We start from the raw sequence: 18,412 nt of genomic DNA on the forward strand, positions 1-18,412 counted from the left end.
ATTTGAACTACCCCAATCATTTCCTTTCCGTATATGGTGTTCCCTCCCATCTATAAATATTCAAATTTTATAAGAAACTCTCTCGCAACAATCATCCATATATAGAAAAATAAAACAAAAAATATACTTGCCAACCATATAACAGTTTATACTTAAAAAAAAACAAAATTCAACAAAGGGTGCCGCATAATTTCAACACCATTTTACATTGAACGGTAGTGAATTTTTTTATTGCCATAGAATTTAACCATCTACATACCCCAAGGAGAAATTTTAGTAAAGCTGCATGCTCGTTTGTCACTTAAACAGCCTAAGAAAAAGTGTACTGTAGTAAAAATATTATTTTAACTAGGTACACAATCTACAACACAAAAACCAAAAAGAAAATAAAATAACAGAGTTGTGCCACGAATAAACCCTCAAAACCTTCAAAGTCAGTTAATATTGACTGCAATAACATCCTGTTTCTTCTCCGGTTCAGTCTTGGGAACAGTAACCTGCAAAACCCCGTTCTTCATTTCAGCCTTTACTTCATCTAGTCGCACATTTTCTGGCAAGATGATGCGAGTATTGTAGCTTCCGAAGCTTCTAGAAGACCAATTTTTCTCCCTCTCCTCCTGGCTGTGTTCGCCTTTGATCACCAGCGTTCCATCCTCAATTTCCACCTTTACATCCTCCTTACTCAGCCCTGGCATATCAAAGCGCAGCTTATACGAATCATTCTCTTCCATGATATCATATGCCGGCCTAAAATTTTCCAACGCCTCTCCTGCTGTGCGAGACGGAGCAAACTCATCGAACAAGCGGTTCACCGTGTCCATCATCTGATTCAGGGTTCGATTCACAGGAAAAGGATCCGAGAGATCTGCATACGATTTCAAGATTTACAAGCACAAAGACAAACAAGCTAATTTCACAATCACTTTCTTAGAAAAAGTAGGACAATAGCATCACTTAAAAAAAAAACAGACCAAATAAATAGATTCAAATTTATGAAAACAACTGAAAGCGTGTTGAGCAAGTTATTATTGTAAAAGCGTCACACAATGACCTATACCAAAAGAGCCTGAAATGCACAGACAAATACAAATTTACCTAAATTGATTATATCAACCGCATGCAGTGCCCTCTAATACAGAAAATAGTTGCAACTTTGCTAGAAGATAGAGAAAATAGTTGCGTTTCTCTTATATGTAACTATTTTACAAATTCCTTCAAAATGATAAATACAAAATCTTAAGTTAAAAAACTATTAACCAGAGAGATGATCCTATTATATCTGTAAATATTTTACAAATTCCTCATAATTGATTATGAGGATAAAATCTAAGTATTATCCAGAAAATAAACACAAATTTAGGAAAAATTTGAAGACTTTCTAGGTAGTTAGCTATAATTCGAGAACAAAATCCGAAAGCAAGCGCTGGTTTCAACCTGTACAAATGTCAAGTAGAGAGCTTAAATAGCAAATTGCAAATTAGCAGCGACTTAGAAGATATTATCCGGCACATTTTACCTGAAAACCCTAACGGGATTAAATCTGCCCATCTTCTGAGCATCGGCGAACGGCGTCGTCTCCTAGGCCTTTCAGCAACATTTTTGTCTTCATTTTGTGTAGCTACGGCAGATGTCGAAAAGTTTCTGCCTTGAGATGCTAAACTTGTGACGCCACCACGCAGACGTGTTAACAGCGTTTGGTCTACCAGTTTTTTGGCAAGCAGTCGTCCAGCCATGGCTGAGAAAAAACCTACGAAAGAGAAGAAAAAATATTTATTCTTATACTGTTAAACTGAGGGGTCTTTATGTACCAGCTCGCAAAATCAGAAATTTCACAGAAACACGCAAAGATAGCACGAAAGGAGAGGGATGGGGAAAGGGGTATAAATTGCAGAGTAACCGCCATGGAAGGATGTCTCTAGAACGTGGCTTGGAAGATGATGGATGTTTTGAGAAGGTTCGCGATAATAGCCAGCTGCGCGCCACGAGATGCCTCCACAGTCTTCTATTACACAATGTTGTGGAAATTCATTAACGCCTTAAGCTCCCATGTTACATTCAAAGTCTTTTTTATTGTAGTTGATTCATGGTTGTTTTCTTTTTTCCCTTTGATGAAGTTAGAATCTCCTTTGATATAATTTATTGGATGAATAATTTGTGAAGATTAAATAATTTAAATATAATGTTTCCTTTGAAATTTGATGGTAAAATACATTGTTAGTTCCTGCCGTGCCGGCAAAATACTATAGCATCAGTTGGATGCATTTGTTAATTTAGACTCTCCAATTAAATTGAAGTATTTTTGAACTTCTTATTTTTTCTTAAATGTTTTGATTTTAAACACATTTAATAAATAGTATAAAATTATTTATCTTAATTTCTATTGGATACTGCTGTTAATTTATTTATAAAAAATAAAACTTAATTCTAAGTAGAGACTTCTGGAAACTACAATGAAACTTCTGGAAACGTTCGGGATTCCTGCCATCGCACCTGATCACAACACACTGGAAATTGGAATCGATCGCAATACGCTGGAAATTGGAATCGATCCGAGTCCATTTTTTATATCTGAAGTTATTTTCGTTTTTGCTTCGAGGAAAACCCCATGGCCATTGATCGACATTCTCAAAGCGACATTGAGAGCGCCCTGCAAAGCCAAAAGCAACAAGTGGAGATGCAGAGCCAAGAGATTGTCGACTAGAAATGGAACTACATTACTTTCGCATTGGCCCTGTGGAATCTGTCTCTCATATCTTATCGCATTGCATTTGGCCCACACCCCCATTTTACCTCAATAGTGCTAGAGATTTACTTGTTGATTATTTGTACTGTCTTTGGTGTGCTCTTTTGCATAATATATCAGAAAATTTTGGAGGAAGATCGATTAAAATCCAAGGCTACCTAGATTTCATTCCAACAATGCATTTTCATCTTATTGGCATCTTTGTTATTTGTAGATTATATTCTGAACAAAATGACAGAGAACCCTGCACTCCACGGCAACATCCAAGCAAGCGCCGAATCCTCTTTGCCCTGGTTTTCCCTTATAATTTAAGCTGAACAGTTTTACAATTGCATAGCCATTCAACATCCCTGTTAACAAAGAGATGCGTTCCAAATGTGATAATAATGTGAGCAATGCATTTGATGATGAAATTGGAATCTAGGCATTTTTGTGCTGATTCAGATGATGATGGAAATAACTCAGGTACATCAGGCCATGGATTCTACTAGTGATTTGGTAAGTGAGTTTGTACCCTCCTAGTTCTATTTGTTTTGCTGGTCATTTGTATTTTAAAATTCAATTAATTTGTACCATATTGAGTTTGAGGGGATTTTTTGGGCACAAATCATTTATCTGAAAATTTATGATTTCCCGATTTTGGGAAATTTACCCCAATCTAGTAGATTTGTTTAGGAAAATCAGGGGAATAAAAAAAAGCATTTCCATTACCCTGCACCCGTATTTACATAGATGTACACATTGTTTATATATGCAACTCGAACCATCTATTACATCCAACAAAAAATCTGTTCCATTAGGCATTAATGATGTCCAAACCCTCTTCTAATTCTCCATTTGGCATAGAAGGATGCTGACAAAAATACCATTTCAGCACAGGCATGAGGTTTTGGCATTTATCTTTACACCTCCCAAATGCATTTTTCCTGTGGGTTTCTCAAGCCTTTTCATCAAATCCATTTTGTGCAGATCTTGCAATCTTAGCATTCCATGAGACCACGAACATTCAAAGCTTTATGTCAAACAATCTTGATTCCTTGTTGATGCCTTCACATTTTGCAATAAATCTACTAGGGTATTTGCAAGTACAAAAATTGACAAAATCCTTCTATCCATTATTCTTTGATGGATGTCCATGCCCTATTTCAAAGTCAAAAATACACACCAAAAATAGATAGTAAACACACAGACTGATAAAATCATCCTCTACCGCAGCTAAAAACAAATTTATAAGTTCTGCCTCTGCTGAAAAATTCTTAGAAAGACTTGTAAAGAATGCTAATTTCAATTTTCGTTTTTCATCACCAGCTGTCTGCGGGAGGGCTCTCCAGCTGCTAATTGAAACCTCTTCCCAGCGCAACAGGCACAAATGGTTTCAATACTTGACTACCCAAATAGGTGACAGTTGCAGATAGTAATACCTTCAATCAAAACATATATTTTCAGTCATTGATCCAAAACATAAATCCATAAAAAGGAGTGTATTTGGTGGCAAAATCAATACAGATATTTAGATAAAGCTAAAGCTTGTTATGACAAATTCAGAGAAATCCATAATTTGGAAGGGGGAGCTTATGGAAACATCACCATTGATAGAACTTTTAAGCTTGGAAATTTTGCTCCACTCATCAATGGGAAACACCATTATGCTGTGAATGGCATTTGCTTCTTGCGTCCTGGCACACCAATCAAGCTTGCACATTACTTCAACATTGGCGGAATATACACTTTAGATGACATTCCTGATCTCCTTATCTGCAGACTGCTGTGATATTTGAAGACTACAGATAATTCATTTAGATTGTATTCCAGAACAATGTGGACACCATCCAATCATGGTATTTGGACAGATACTCCTTGTTTGTAGTAGGGTAAGCTACAAATTCAAGTTGTCGATTTTCAAGGCTCCCCAAATATCATTCTGCAAAGTCTCCCTTCAAGGCTAAAAACCTGATGCACAGAAAGCATTCGCCAACTGTTCCTTTTGACACCGTTCTAATAGGCATGCATGCAAAATGTAGTTCAGTAGAGAGTACACGTGGAATTTGATACTAAACTGTTTTAAGTGGTCAATTTATGCCGTGCTTGAAATGAAAGAAATTAGGGTAGATTTTTATTATTAATTTTTGTTTAAATAAATGTTTCTATTTTTAAATAAAAAAATGATCATATCTGTGAGTAAGAACAATTACATTTTATTTCCAATACAATCACATCTTTGTAAGCCAGATATTAAAAAATTAGTTGAGTTCAAATATTTGATCATACTTTTCCTTTGGCACATGGTTATAGCCTCAACTTGTGACATTTGATTCTTGAAATTAAACTCACTTTGAAAGTAGCAGTATAACCTATGCAGATTAGTCAGCGACATATGGAAGACATATGAATTTTATATAAAAAATAATTAAATGATATGTTCTAATTACACACACATGTTAAAAAATTCTAGAATCTTCAATTTTAGTGTAAATTCTTGAGGATTTATTTTGTCATTATTACTCTTTAATTTAATGTTTGAATAATGTCTACATACATAAGAGAAATATTAAATTTTGATGCATATATATAATTTATCTTATTATGTTAATTTAGTTTATAGATTTCAATGTACACACAATTTGTATAAGTTAAATACATTCTTTACAATACATTATATTTTTTTCTTGATTTTTTTAAAAATTTTATTACTATTTAATTTGGTGTTTGAATAATGTCTAAATATATAAAACAAATATTAAGTTTTGATGCATATATATAATTTATCTTATTATTGTTAATTTAGTCTATATATATTTCAATTTTAGTATTTTTTCCTTGAAGTTCCAAGCAACACACAATTTGTATAAGTTAAAATACAAATACCTAATTATGATAATATTCATATGCAAATGTCTTCTATTTATATAGTTGAATTTGTTACTAAATTTTGTAGCCATGTTTCATTTTGTTAGTATTTCATTTGCATGGACCATTCTTCAACATACAACATATTTGTATTATTGCTCCAAGAATGTCTCTTGCCCAGGCGTTTTCAAAATCCTACTCTCATGTTTATCTCTCCCTCTACTTCTTCCTCTTTATCTATCAATCTCATTATCTCTATCTCTCTATTTTTATCTATCCCTCTACCTCTTTATCCATAAATTCCAACGCTAGCTACGGTTAGAATTCATTGTCTTCAACTTATGGCCTTCGTGCATATCCCCTCTTCACCCTCCCTTGCCCAATCTACTTCTCTCACTACATCTCTACCACTAATTCAAACATTACGGCAGGAACTTGACGCTTTGCATCTCTTGTTAATGATGTTATGATTGCATTTTTCAATGCACTAAAAAGTATAAATCTATCTAAACGTGTGTCTTAAAATTTGGGACTTGATTGCATTATGTTCTAATTCAAATATATTCTTGTAGAATTGATGTTCATATCTACGAAAATGAATTGACATGCAACCTTGAACATATATGATAAATGAACATATAGAAATTTGACGAGAGAACATAATTCACCCTGATCTTATGATGTCTAAATAATAATAAGGAATATGCAACATTTAGACACTTGGGAAGTTAAATTGTAAGAGTTATATTCTCCTTAATCAAACTCGTAGGAGGATTGATTCAATGATGTTAAACCAAAATTGAATATAGTAATCAATCATGTAATATGTCTAGATGATGATATATAGTAAAATAAAATAATAATAATCCAATATGATATCACTATGATGATCTCATATGAAAGCTCCCATGATATTCCTTGATGATCTAATGCATCTAGCTTAGTCTATAAATACACCACCCTCGTGTAGAATTTGAAATAATTTGTGCTTTTGTTAGCTCATAGTGACTTGTAAGTGAGGGAAACATGGGCCCAAATTAAGAAAATCATATTTAAAAGTTTGGGGTTCAAATCTATTTGTGTGGAAATGACTTGGGTTAATTTTGCACTATGAATCTAAACCAATGTGATGAACAACTAAATGTGGAATTGGGACTGGGATTTTGAAAATGAGTGGTAATGGGGACAACTTAGTATAAATAATTATAATTTCATAAGACAATATAATAATACAAATCAAATTTTTAACCTTGAACCATAAATGATTATTATTTGAATAACATTATTAGTCGTAGCATTCATTTCAATATTCAATAGCTCAAATTAAAATTACTATTTATCCATTAACAATATCATTACATTTTAAACAACGATTGACAAAAATAACTCATGATCTTCTTATTATAATGAATAGAAAATAGCATGTGCAAATATCAATCTGTTCCTTATTATGATAATGGTTGTATTACTTAAATAGTTGTATAATATCAATATTGCAACAATAGTTCATACCAATAATGACAACGAATCAGATCAATTTAATATAATTGGAGTCCATATCTAATGAAACTCAAATATGCACTTTGTATGAGATCATCCTCTAAAATCACTAAGTGTTCATCCTAGGATTCCCATACTTGGGCATAAGAGTTTAAAAAACATTTTGAAAGGAATTTGATTAAATATAAATGATTATCATGGATGAATACTGATTATAGGTAAAAGATATTCCACTTTGAAAGTGATGGCATTTAAGGGACTATTGTAAATGATACCATCATTGGTTAATAGATTTGTCACTGTCAAAATTAATAAATTATTACTTTGTTATATCCTTATTGAATGGCAAGATCATACCAATAATTGAATAAGATATTTAACCAAAATAAATTTCATTTAAACTTTAGAAGTACAACTCTCTCACATGATGAAATTTGGGTTTTAATTGAGTATTATTTTGACCAGAAAGTAGAAAATGCAAGACAACAATGAAACTGAATAGCTTTTGAAAAGTAAAAAGAGACATGACTAAATAACAATTCATAGATAGTTATCTCTTAGAACCCCAAGTACACATGTTTGGTAAACTAGAGGTTTGGTTTCAAAATAATAAATATTACATTGACTTAATTTATTAACTCAAAATGAACCAAACAACTTCAATACAAAAATGAGCACTAGTGATTGCTAAACTTCACCAAATTGTAGAAACATTATAGCTAGGAGATGAATAGATAATAACATCGCATGGAGATAGAGTTGCACGGGCTAGGGACTACAATTTCTAGTTGCATCATATTTCCTTTACTGTTGTATTTGCATGTCTATGTGTCAATTTGTGGGGACTGTTCAAAACATTTGGGGTTGTCTAGTAGTAGGGTGCACTATGGGGGGTGTTTTTTGTGGTGGATTTGAGTGGGGTTTATGTTATGCAATGAGGTGGTGTCACTTTTTGTTGCTATTGTTATCAAGTTGATGGCTCTAGTAGAGGAGTTAAAATTTCAAGGGGAATCTTTCATTTTGTGAGGTGTTGTTGTGTTTTGAGTAGACCCCATCTTTGTAGGGTAATCTTTATTTTTGAACAAAGGTTTGCATGGAAAGGGTTCTTTGAAGATCGAAGGCCCTAAAATTTAAAGATTAATTGTTGCCTTCAGAGGAGCCAAGATAGATAGATTTTGTTGATTCAACTAGATTTGATTATAGAACATGTAAAATAACTTTTTAATCATGTATTTTGAAATTTCATGGGGATTCAATTCTCTCTCCCATTCTTGTCCAGTCATGGGCTTGCCAAAATTGGAATCGTAAGAGGAATATGGAGGTGATGTTGACTGCTAATAGCTATTTAATAGTATTTTTTTATGCTTGGCTAATCAAAACAAGACTTTTTGAAAACCAACCACTACTTCTATAATCAAGTGGGCCTATCCATTAAGCCTCAAGTGGCATGTTGGATTTAACCCTGTTGAGGGGCCTTTGTCCAGGATTTTGGTTTGTGTTAGACTCCCTTGGCTCATGTTAGAGTTTTGAAGAAATGATATCTTGCAAATGATAGCTTTGTTTATGGGTAAACCAATGGGACCTTCATAGTAAACCACACATAAAAAGGTGATTTCTTATGCTTGCATTTGTATTGAAATTGACTTGAATAATCCTTTTCCAGATTCACTCAAAATTCATGTTGGTTCCACTTCATGGGTGAAACAACTTTCCTATGAATCTCTCCCATTTTGATGTCTTAAAATAAAATTGGGCATATTTAGAGAAAGTTCCATAAATTTAGCCCTGCATGGATCTCACCCAGTGGGGCTTCATCCAATATGGAACCTCACTCAATTCTTTAATGAATAAAAAGGGGAAGGCCTTAATATAGGAAAGGGAATGTAATCATTGTATAAAGGGTTGAAGAGGACATGTTGACTCTAAATTTTACCTTAAATGTGAACAACCTTATGGGAAATTCAGTGATGGGGGACCTATTGCCCAAAACTCACTGAATGACCTCCAGATTTAAGAAGCCAGCTTTATATTATGATTGGGGGATAAGGGAAAGAGGAAACTTTAAAAAAAATGATCTAAACTATTTAGGCGATGCGCCAGAACATTTTGGAAAAGCATTAATAGCATATAAAACCTAGGAACATTCGGTTTTAAAGGCTATTGAACAATCTATATACCCAAACAGAACCATAATCAAGATACAACCAAAATTCCTTTTAACATAAAGAAACACACAATGTGCATCCACCAGATAACAAGTGCAAAAACATAGTTTAATCGACGGAGTATTAGGCATATATTTCCAAAGTTACGTCAAAATTACAAGAATGCACAAAAAAACTATCAAAGCATATTGAAAAACAGTCATCATAGAGGCCACAGGCACAATTTGATTATTCTTTCTTCAGAAATACAATAATAGCTAAAAGTCTTAATTCCTATCTAGAATACTTGACTATATCTTTTGACAAAAGTTTTGAACCCCCAAAACAAGGAAAACATCAACATAAATAGAGCCCTCGACAACCTCTTCTGGCCAAAAAACCTATCATGGCACCCTGCAAGATCATACCCAGCAAAACCATCCTCAAAATTGTTACTTCCACCATATCGCGGCGATCTCCATACCGGCTCAATAAGAAAACCTTGATGCGAACCGCATCCTGACTCATGAACCACCGCAATAGACATGCGACAGCTTTGGGGACATCTAAAAAAGAGCGCAGAAGCAGAAACAAATCAGACAGTGCGGAAGCAACAAGTGTCCTTATCCTCACATGAGGAATGGTGGGGCCAAGAGGAATGCCATGTCATAAAAACCCGAGCCACTTGACAACTCCGTGTTCCTCCATACTCCAAATGGAAAATCCGAGAGACCAGAAACAACGCTGAGATGACACCTAGCTCGCGCGATGAACAGAGAGCACATCTTGAAAATAAAAAAGAACGAGCGTCACCCGATAAAAAATGCTGCCTACGGACTACTCTAAAATAATGTTAACATATCTTGGCAACTAAAAGGGAGATTTCTGCCTGCGGAATGCTAGAACCCAAAATTGCTGGTTCAGAGACTAGACTTCATGTCAGAATAGGGCAGAGCAGATCGAAGACTTGCTGCAATGGAAGCCATTCTTCCTCGGAGGGCAACGATTGCGCCTCCAGATTCTAGTAATGTTGATCCAAACAAATTATCTCATCAAATGGCAGGCCTACCGGTTCATCATGGACCAATTTAAAAAGCACGTAGAGCTGAGCCAGGGGATGCAAGAGACACTTGACCTCTTCCACTAAAATAGGATTGTTCAGGCGATGTAGGAAGGTCCTATCTTTCTACAAATGCTCAACCTGGTTTAACACTTGCTCAATTTCCACTACAGAATCATCCGCAGGAAACAAGGAAGGTAGACCTAATGAGAAAAACCTCTCTATGCGTTGCTTGATGTCCGAGACTGAAAGCTGTAATGGCTCAAGCGTCGCTGATACATGCATAATCACTCTATGTTGGTTGATGAAGACATTGGTATTCCTGATCAATTGCCTGCGGTCTGCTATCCCTTTCTCTCTCAACTCTTCATCTTGAGCCACATACAACATCTGGATTAAATCCTGGGCCACTGGAACTTAGGACCAATCACGAGCATAGAGTTGTTGATGAGGGAACTCACCTCGACACAGAGGGATTGTGCTTCTCTGAGGAATATCAGCACAGGTTGCAGCGAAGGGCTATACTGCTTAATTATTTCCCAATGGGAAGCATATAACTCCACCAGGATCACAAAAAAATATTGAGAGACGTCCACGGAGGGAGGGATATTTAACAATCGTGAGACCTCTTCGTCTTTTGTTGTTATTTCATGTTGCAACTTTCTGCACTTGTATTGTTCAAGAACCACTTGATTCTCTAAAGTGAGGATTCTGGTACTTCCATCCTGCACGGTTTGTTGGAGTCGTGGCATGAGATCTTGCTCCCGCTGTAATAAAACTTCTATGTCTAGGAACTTCTTCTCGGCTTGCTCTAGGCTACTCTCCTTTCCACGCAACTCAGTTTCAAACCTCTCTTTCTTTTTTGAAATCATCACCTGTGTATCACTCAGTTACTCTTCTTTTAGATGGATCTCTTCACGCAGTTGTGCATGCATTTGGGTGGCATCTCTAGAAGCTACCTTTAGCTACTGAATTTCTTGGTCTTTCTCCTGCAATTCTTTTAAGGCCACACTTCTTGTTGCCTCTTGGCCTTTCAACTGAGAACTCACATTGTTAAGAGCGGACAACAACTTTCCTTTTTCCGAGTTAGCTTGCGTCAACATTCCCTACAAGTGATTGATTTCAGCATTCCGAGAATTATCTTATTTTCTCTTTTGGGCCAAATATTCTTGGAGGTTCACATTCTCCGCTTGCATATTTTTCAGACAATGACTCTTTTTGATGAAATTCGAAGACACGGTCTTCGAAGTTTCTTCCATCATTTCAACCTTGTCGAATGTCGTAGCATTCAGGAGGTTGACACCGATAGCATGCAGAGTGCAATCATTGGGTCTCATTTGGGCTTCCGGCTTGTCAACCTTGGGGTACATGGTTACAAATAAAAGACTATCCTTCTCATTGAAGTGTGTCTGCAAGTGTGGACGGGATGACCTGGCACCATCTTTTTCTTTTCACTTACTAGTCTTGCCAATATGGGCAGTCTTGGAATAAGTAACTTGTTATTGATAATCATATGGGTTGGCAATAGCTTGGCCTGCAAATGCTACGCCAGAAGGGATTGCAAAGGGGAAATGGGAAATAGGACCACCAAAAGCAGTTTGAATAGGGCGTGCAAGCGTGGTTGGAGAAACAATGGGATGAAGGGAGAGGCTCCTGAGGAAAATGGATCAGCGGACACTACTCCAATATTTGGGGGAGGAGTGGACTCTCCAAAACCAAGCCTACGTGAGATGATAGCTGTTTCTGGCATCTGCGAGGAAAATGTTGCAGGAATAAAATCGGGGGTTGGGAATGAAATGGAGACCTGCAGAAATGCCTCTTGAGGTTCAATCGGTGTCCTGGCGGGTGCTAACGTAAGGACAGTGGGAATCTAGGTGTGCATAGCTACGAGATAGATAGCAGTAGAAGAAACAACTTGAGCAGAGAGAAAAGGTAAAGAAGGGCGTACCTGAATTGCATAAGTCACCGATCGCTGAGGAACTAAGGGATCCTCTGGGGCTCGAGAAAAAGAATGTTTTCTTGCAGAACCCAGATATTGTTTCTTACTAGAAGGGGAGTTGGGTGCCTGCTTCTCAGCTTGTCTCTTACTAGCCTGGGAACGAGGTTATGAGCAGGACTGACAAGGGGAAGAAGAATATGAGGCTCGTTGTCTTTCTCTTCAATACTTTTAATCTCTATGTCTTGCCGCTAGGCCACCTTGGGGGACGAGTATCCACGTGGGGAGCTATCGCCCGTCTCTTCATCAAACTTGTTGTACAGGTGCCATTCAAGCTCAAAATGCTCATCCAAAGGAGTGTTCCCGATGTTAGCCCTAGGCTGACTCACTTCCTGTCGGTAGATCCAAAAATTCTCCCTCTTTTTCCTAGGCCAAGAATCTAAAGTCGCGACTTCCAGCATGGTCCGATGGATGGGTTTCGCGGGATTGTACTTTTTCATAACTGAATAGAAGCTCAACCATGGGGGTCACTTTAGCATGGGAAAATCATTGAGACCCACATAAATATTTGGGTCATCCACCTATGGATTAATGCGCCCTTCCCACGAGCTTCGCGGTTCATGTTACACTGCATTCTTTCTTCTAGAAAGATAACCATATGGGTCATAACTCCAAGTATCATCAATAACTGCTAAGTCGAGTTGCACCAGCTTAGATGTTAGGATGTTTTCTGCAATGTTTCTTCGAACCAAGGTGATGGGGCCAATAGCTTTGTGGTCCTTTGTAATGGAGATGTCATGCTTCCCCGCCCCTATGGCCCTTTCGATTCTCACCAACTAAATTATGCAATTTCGAGGGCGAGGGTCCTTTCAGTGACATAGGTAGGTAGGTGAAAGGGTTCTTCCAAGAAACCATGCACTCAAATAAAGGAAAAATTGCTACCTAAGAACCAGTCACAAGGAGGGCGTTCATTGTACATCCAGTTCATTTGAATCTGAGAGAAATGGACAAGTGATTCATTAGGGATTGAACCAAAGTCCCTAAGGATGGGAGTTTAAGAAACAATTGGAAAATTGATAGGCGTCATAAGAAGCCAATAAAATGGGTGTCCAAGCTAACACCGACATCTTGTTCCCCGACTCATCACAGATAACCAATCACATGTATTGGCTAAAGAAAACCCTATTTTGGTGCAGAAGCAGGTGAACAAAGACTGAGGTGAATCTGAAACACCGAAACTGCTAAAACTGAGATAGTTGCTTTACCATTTCTTTGGCTATGAAGACAGAGAAGTCAAAATGGAAAGACCCCTTCTGCTTCTGCAATTTGAACAGGAAACACATCATAGCAACAGTGATCTCCTAGTCATTATCATGACCGCATAACCATGCAAGAATGGATGAAATATCCTTAAGGTCATCATGCCTCAAGTCACTGTAAGATAAGGGGAGCCTTGGGAGTCCGGATGACAGACTTTGATTGAGGGCACCATGACAGAAAGAGACAGCATCTCTTCTTGTGTTCCAAAATTCTTCTATAGCAGCTTCGGAGAACACCTTCGTTCCTTCTAAAATGAGACAACACATCATGTCCCTTATGGCCTTTGGGGATATCACCACCTTTAGGAAATGGGGTCGAACCCGTTGGCGCACATAGCCACGAACTTTGGACAGTGTCGAACCATGGGGACCACAAATTGAGGGGTGCCACTATTCTAGAAATGAGTTGTTGTGGATTGTGGTTCCGCTCTATGATGAATCATTTTACTGCATGCGGCCTCTCTAAGGTTTTTGGGCTGCTTATGGAGATCTGGCTCGACAACACTCAAAACAATCTATCACTGTAGATGTGTTGTGGGTAACCGTCTTGGACTTGGCCTTAGTTTTCAGATATTCCAGCTTGGGTGGAATAGCATGGGAAGAATAAGAGAGTTCACCAAAAACATCTACCCATAATCCTCCTTGAACACAACCTTAGCGAGTCGCTTCTGCTTCCATTTTCTATAAGAGAGCCTTTCTCTCTAGACTCTTCAAAATTTTTTTGGGCACTTAGGTTGCGAAAATGAGCAATAAGAAGAATATCTTATGACCTTCTTCTTTTAATGCACTACATGCCTAGATCTCCACGAAAGGAGACGCTTAATGACGAGCGTCCATTTGCACAAATGCCAATTCATTTTACAGTCGCAATTAATCTTGAGGAGGATGAGCGCCGCTATCTACGATTCCTAGAGAAAACTTACTTAGCCCGTCGTGTAATACCCCGCCAGAAACCCTAAAGGAAAAACATCAAAATCTATGCAACTAAAGGTGAAATAATTTATTTTTTTAAAAAGAACAAGTGCTTGAATTAAACCATTGCACATTTAATAACACAACGGAATTCTAACTCCTGAATTTTCTAAGGGTCACCAACGAAGTTTGCTTCGTAAATTATATTAACACCACAAAAAAACATACTGTTCAGCTTTATAGGAAAATTAAATGTTTAAGATAAAAATTCCACAATGAAAGAATTCAAAGTACTCCAAAGCAATCATTTAATATATACAAAAGAATTAAGTAACTGAAATAACATGCCTTCCAATGTTTCTATGTTTTATAATATTCGAAAATACATGTTTACAAAAATTACACCATGAATTAAAATGTTACAAAATGAAGGTTACATAAAAGTTTGATACAATGACCTCAAGGTTTCAACTGAACAATGGTCACGAACAAGAGTTGGTACCTGAACCATGAACCAAGAACTCCAACGAAGCCCTTCCTTGCCTAAAGATACATTCTGGAACATCTGATGGGAAGTGGCACTACCACCCGACCATGTGATCCCGAAATGGAACCACCCCACCGTGCTAGGAGATAGTAGAAAACCCTCAAGCAAGAAAAATAAGACAAGTGCGAAAGAAATACACAACTCTGCAAACATTCATGTGACTCAACTCACAAACACTAGTGACTCTAAGGAGAGAGTGTCATCGCATAGCTTAAGATGGATACCATGGTACATCCTCCTAGGTCCCGACTCTCTGTCCTGGTAACCTCTCCCGGCTTCTAGCTCCAACTAAGTCTCATGCGGACCCTACCAATCCTTTCATGAAGACAAGGTGGTTAGTTTGCCATTCCAGGCCTTCTCATAGCATTATGAGCCTTGTACAAGCACTACACCTATGCATGAGGCACATTATCTTAATTAATGTTTATCTCACCCGTATCAATTTTTTAGGTTATCACTTTTTAACTAACTTCCGATGGGTTATCCTGTCATCCACTTTGGGCATGGCCCCCGCTCGAAAGCCACTCTCTCACATAGGACACTACAAGAAAAGTCTCTCTATGAGAACTCTATGGCGAAACAAACAACCATACCTAATCCTGACAAACCACAGGTGAAGAATACACGATTTACTAACCAAAGGTTGACCATTTGGACAAAGCACACAATGGCTCACATCCATAAAGTTATACATTGACACCTGACCAAGGAAACATAATCACATAGGACACAACGATAATGCAACAAGAATTGGATTTAAACTTGACAAAAAACACCATTTACACATGATCCTAACTCAGACAATCTTTCCTTAAAACACTCAAATGCATAAACAACTTGCAAATAAAGACTTCCAGAAAATAAGAATTACAACTATATAATACACTATTTAATAAGTCATAAACCTAATGTTTCAACAGTAAGCCATTACTCCCCAAACTCTCCTAGAGAAGCGACTAATAAGTCTTAATACCTAGGTTCTGAACGCAAGCATTAATTTCTTTCATATAATAAAAAGTGTACAATATGTTCTTAAACTGCAATATTCTAATCATTTAAACAAAATTCCACTACTATAGCTAATAACTTAATTACATCAAAAACCCTATGATTTTTCATTTAAATCTCCCAAACGACTAATGATACCTTTCCATAACCATAATATAAGCAAGATCATAATCATAACTTATAACAAAAACTTCCGTAAATGATAAGCAAAAACTAAAGTAATTTCTGACCTCTTATAATCTTGACCGGTTTCCAAGACCTCGACGCCCTTCCGTCAAATAGTAACGCGCCTTGCTTGCGAACCTATCTCCAATTTACTCCCAACTCTATCTCAAATCTATCTCTCTTTGATACTTCAAAAGTATCCTCTCTATCTCTCTATCCTATTCTATTTTTCTCCTTCCTCCTATTCTTCCTTCTATTCTATTCTTCCTTCTATTCTATTCTTTCCTCTTGAGTCTACCGTCCTTCCTTCAATGCAAATGAATTCTCTAATCCCTCATTGCATCTCACCTCCCCTTCTCTTCCAACTCAATGGTCTATATATAGGGTTGTCATCTACCCTCTTTCCTACTTTCGGGCTATCTCTACTAGAGGTGGATTGATTCTAAGTGACACCACTCAAGATCTAATTGCATCATAATAGTCCTAATCGTATATGAACACCTATGTGTTCACCATGTAAAGTTATTCACTATCCATTTCATGACACCACACCACTAATGTGATTAAGTCCATATTTATAGATTATCCATGTGGCTTTTAACTCCAATACTAAGTCGACTTTACTAAAAATAACTTCCTAAAAACATGCAAGGTTAACTTAAACTACTTCTTACTATGCATGTTGATAAATATGTTGGTGAGTATACGTGGGTTGGTAAACCACATTATTTTCCAAGTTACTCCCTACATTACTTCCTACCCCTACATTAACTCCTTCCACCACATACCTTAATGGGCAAGGTTGCATGTTAATTGGTGCCTCCAACGTATTTGCATGTTAACGTGGGCTATGTAAAACAAAAAGGGAGGAGGGTGGTCGGTGGTAATACCGACCCCTCCTTTTTATTAAGGGGGTGGTCGATATTACTATCAACCACCCTAGTTATTTGATTTAAAACTCTTTAAACTTATCCCGCCACCTTGCTATTATTATTATATTATATATTTTTTTAATTTATTTTAATTTCCATTTTTTTATTATATATTTTTAATATATAGTTAATGATCCTTTCACTAATATATATTTTTAAACATTAATCATTATTTAACAAATTAAATATATATGTAAATATATATTTCGGTTTTTCATTAAAGTAATATTTATCATTTTTTTTTTTTAAATATGTTTCTATATATCATAATTACATATTTATATATTTGTATATGATCGATTCATACAAGTATATGGTCGATTCATATATATATATATATATATATATATATATATATATATATATATATATATATATATATATATATATATATATATATATATATATATATATATATATATATATATATATATATATATATATATATATATATATATATATATATATATATATATATATATATATATATATATATATATATATATATATATATATATATATTCTCAAATGATTACGTAGACATATACAAAATTCATGAAGTAATCATATTTCACAATAATTGTTTATATATATACAATCGATTTCACAGTTATTTAACTACAAATATATTTAACTTGCATCAATATAACAAAACAATTAATTAAAAATCAATCATTCTATATATATATATATATATATGGTACGTTATATTATAAACTCTAATTTATTCAACTTCCAAATAATCCTATTAAGATAATCAACATAATTGAACATGACTCCTAATTACCTACACGTATATATATATATATATATATATATATATATATATATATCTGTGTGTGTGTGTGTGTGTGTTCGAGTCCGAATCTACATATAAAATATGTATAACTATAGTATAGTTTGAAAACCAAACATCGAACATAGTTTCGATAATTCACCTACTTCTCCACGAAGGATGTTAAATCCTAGCGTCACTATTTAATTCACATTGTCAACAATTTTTCACCCTTCACAGACAAATAAAACATAACATGCAGTAATTAAAACCATTAACACACAAACTGAGCAAACCTCAAGCAAATACTCATAAAATATCAAACAACAAAATACGAAGGCCGAACAAACTAACGGGATGACTAACTGACGACACTCACCCGAGTGTAACTGAAAAACATAGGGTCAACTACTATCTCCTCCACTTCCATCGAAAAATATAAGGCACGCTCAGATCTGTGAAACCAGGTGGAGACGCTACCCCATACCTACCCGGTACTTGTACCTGCAATTATCCTGCATCAC

General features: G+C 36.0%; 1 protein-coding gene across 1 annotated transcript; it reads right to left on the reverse strand.

Annotated features, from left to right (window-relative positions):
- Positions 1-201: 201 nt before the first annotated feature.
- LOC131044170 (small heat shock protein, chloroplastic) lies at positions 202-1,992 on the reverse strand. The gene is made up of 2 exons (XM_057977443.2): positions 1,517-1,992; positions 202-865 (listed from the first exon to the last, which is right to left on the reverse strand). Exons 1-2 carry the CDS (start codon positions 1,731-1,733, stop codon positions 435-437), a joined length of 648 nt encoding a protein of 215 aa, XP_057833426.2. The 5' UTR covers positions 1,734-1,992; the 3' UTR covers positions 202-434.
- Positions 1,993-18,412: the final 16,420 nt, after the last annotated feature.

This window comes from Cryptomeria japonica, chromosome 6 (genome assembly GCF_030272615.1).
Source record: "Cryptomeria japonica chromosome 6, Sugi_1.0, whole genome shotgun sequence".
Lineage (NCBI taxonomy): Eukaryota > Viridiplantae > Streptophyta > Pinopsida > Cupressales > Cupressaceae > Cryptomeria > Cryptomeria japonica.

What these genes read in the sequence shown, in the direction of transcription:
- LOC131044170 (XM_057977443.2), bottom strand. Translation starts at nt 1,733, where the DNA reads ATGGCTGGACGACTGCTTGCCAAAAAACTGGTAGACCAAACGCTGTTA. An exon ending in AATCCCGTTAGGGTTTTCAG is followed by an intron (nt 866 to 1,516) that starts GTAAAATGTGCC and finishes AATCGTATGCAG; the next exon opens with ATCTCTCGGATCCTTTTCCT.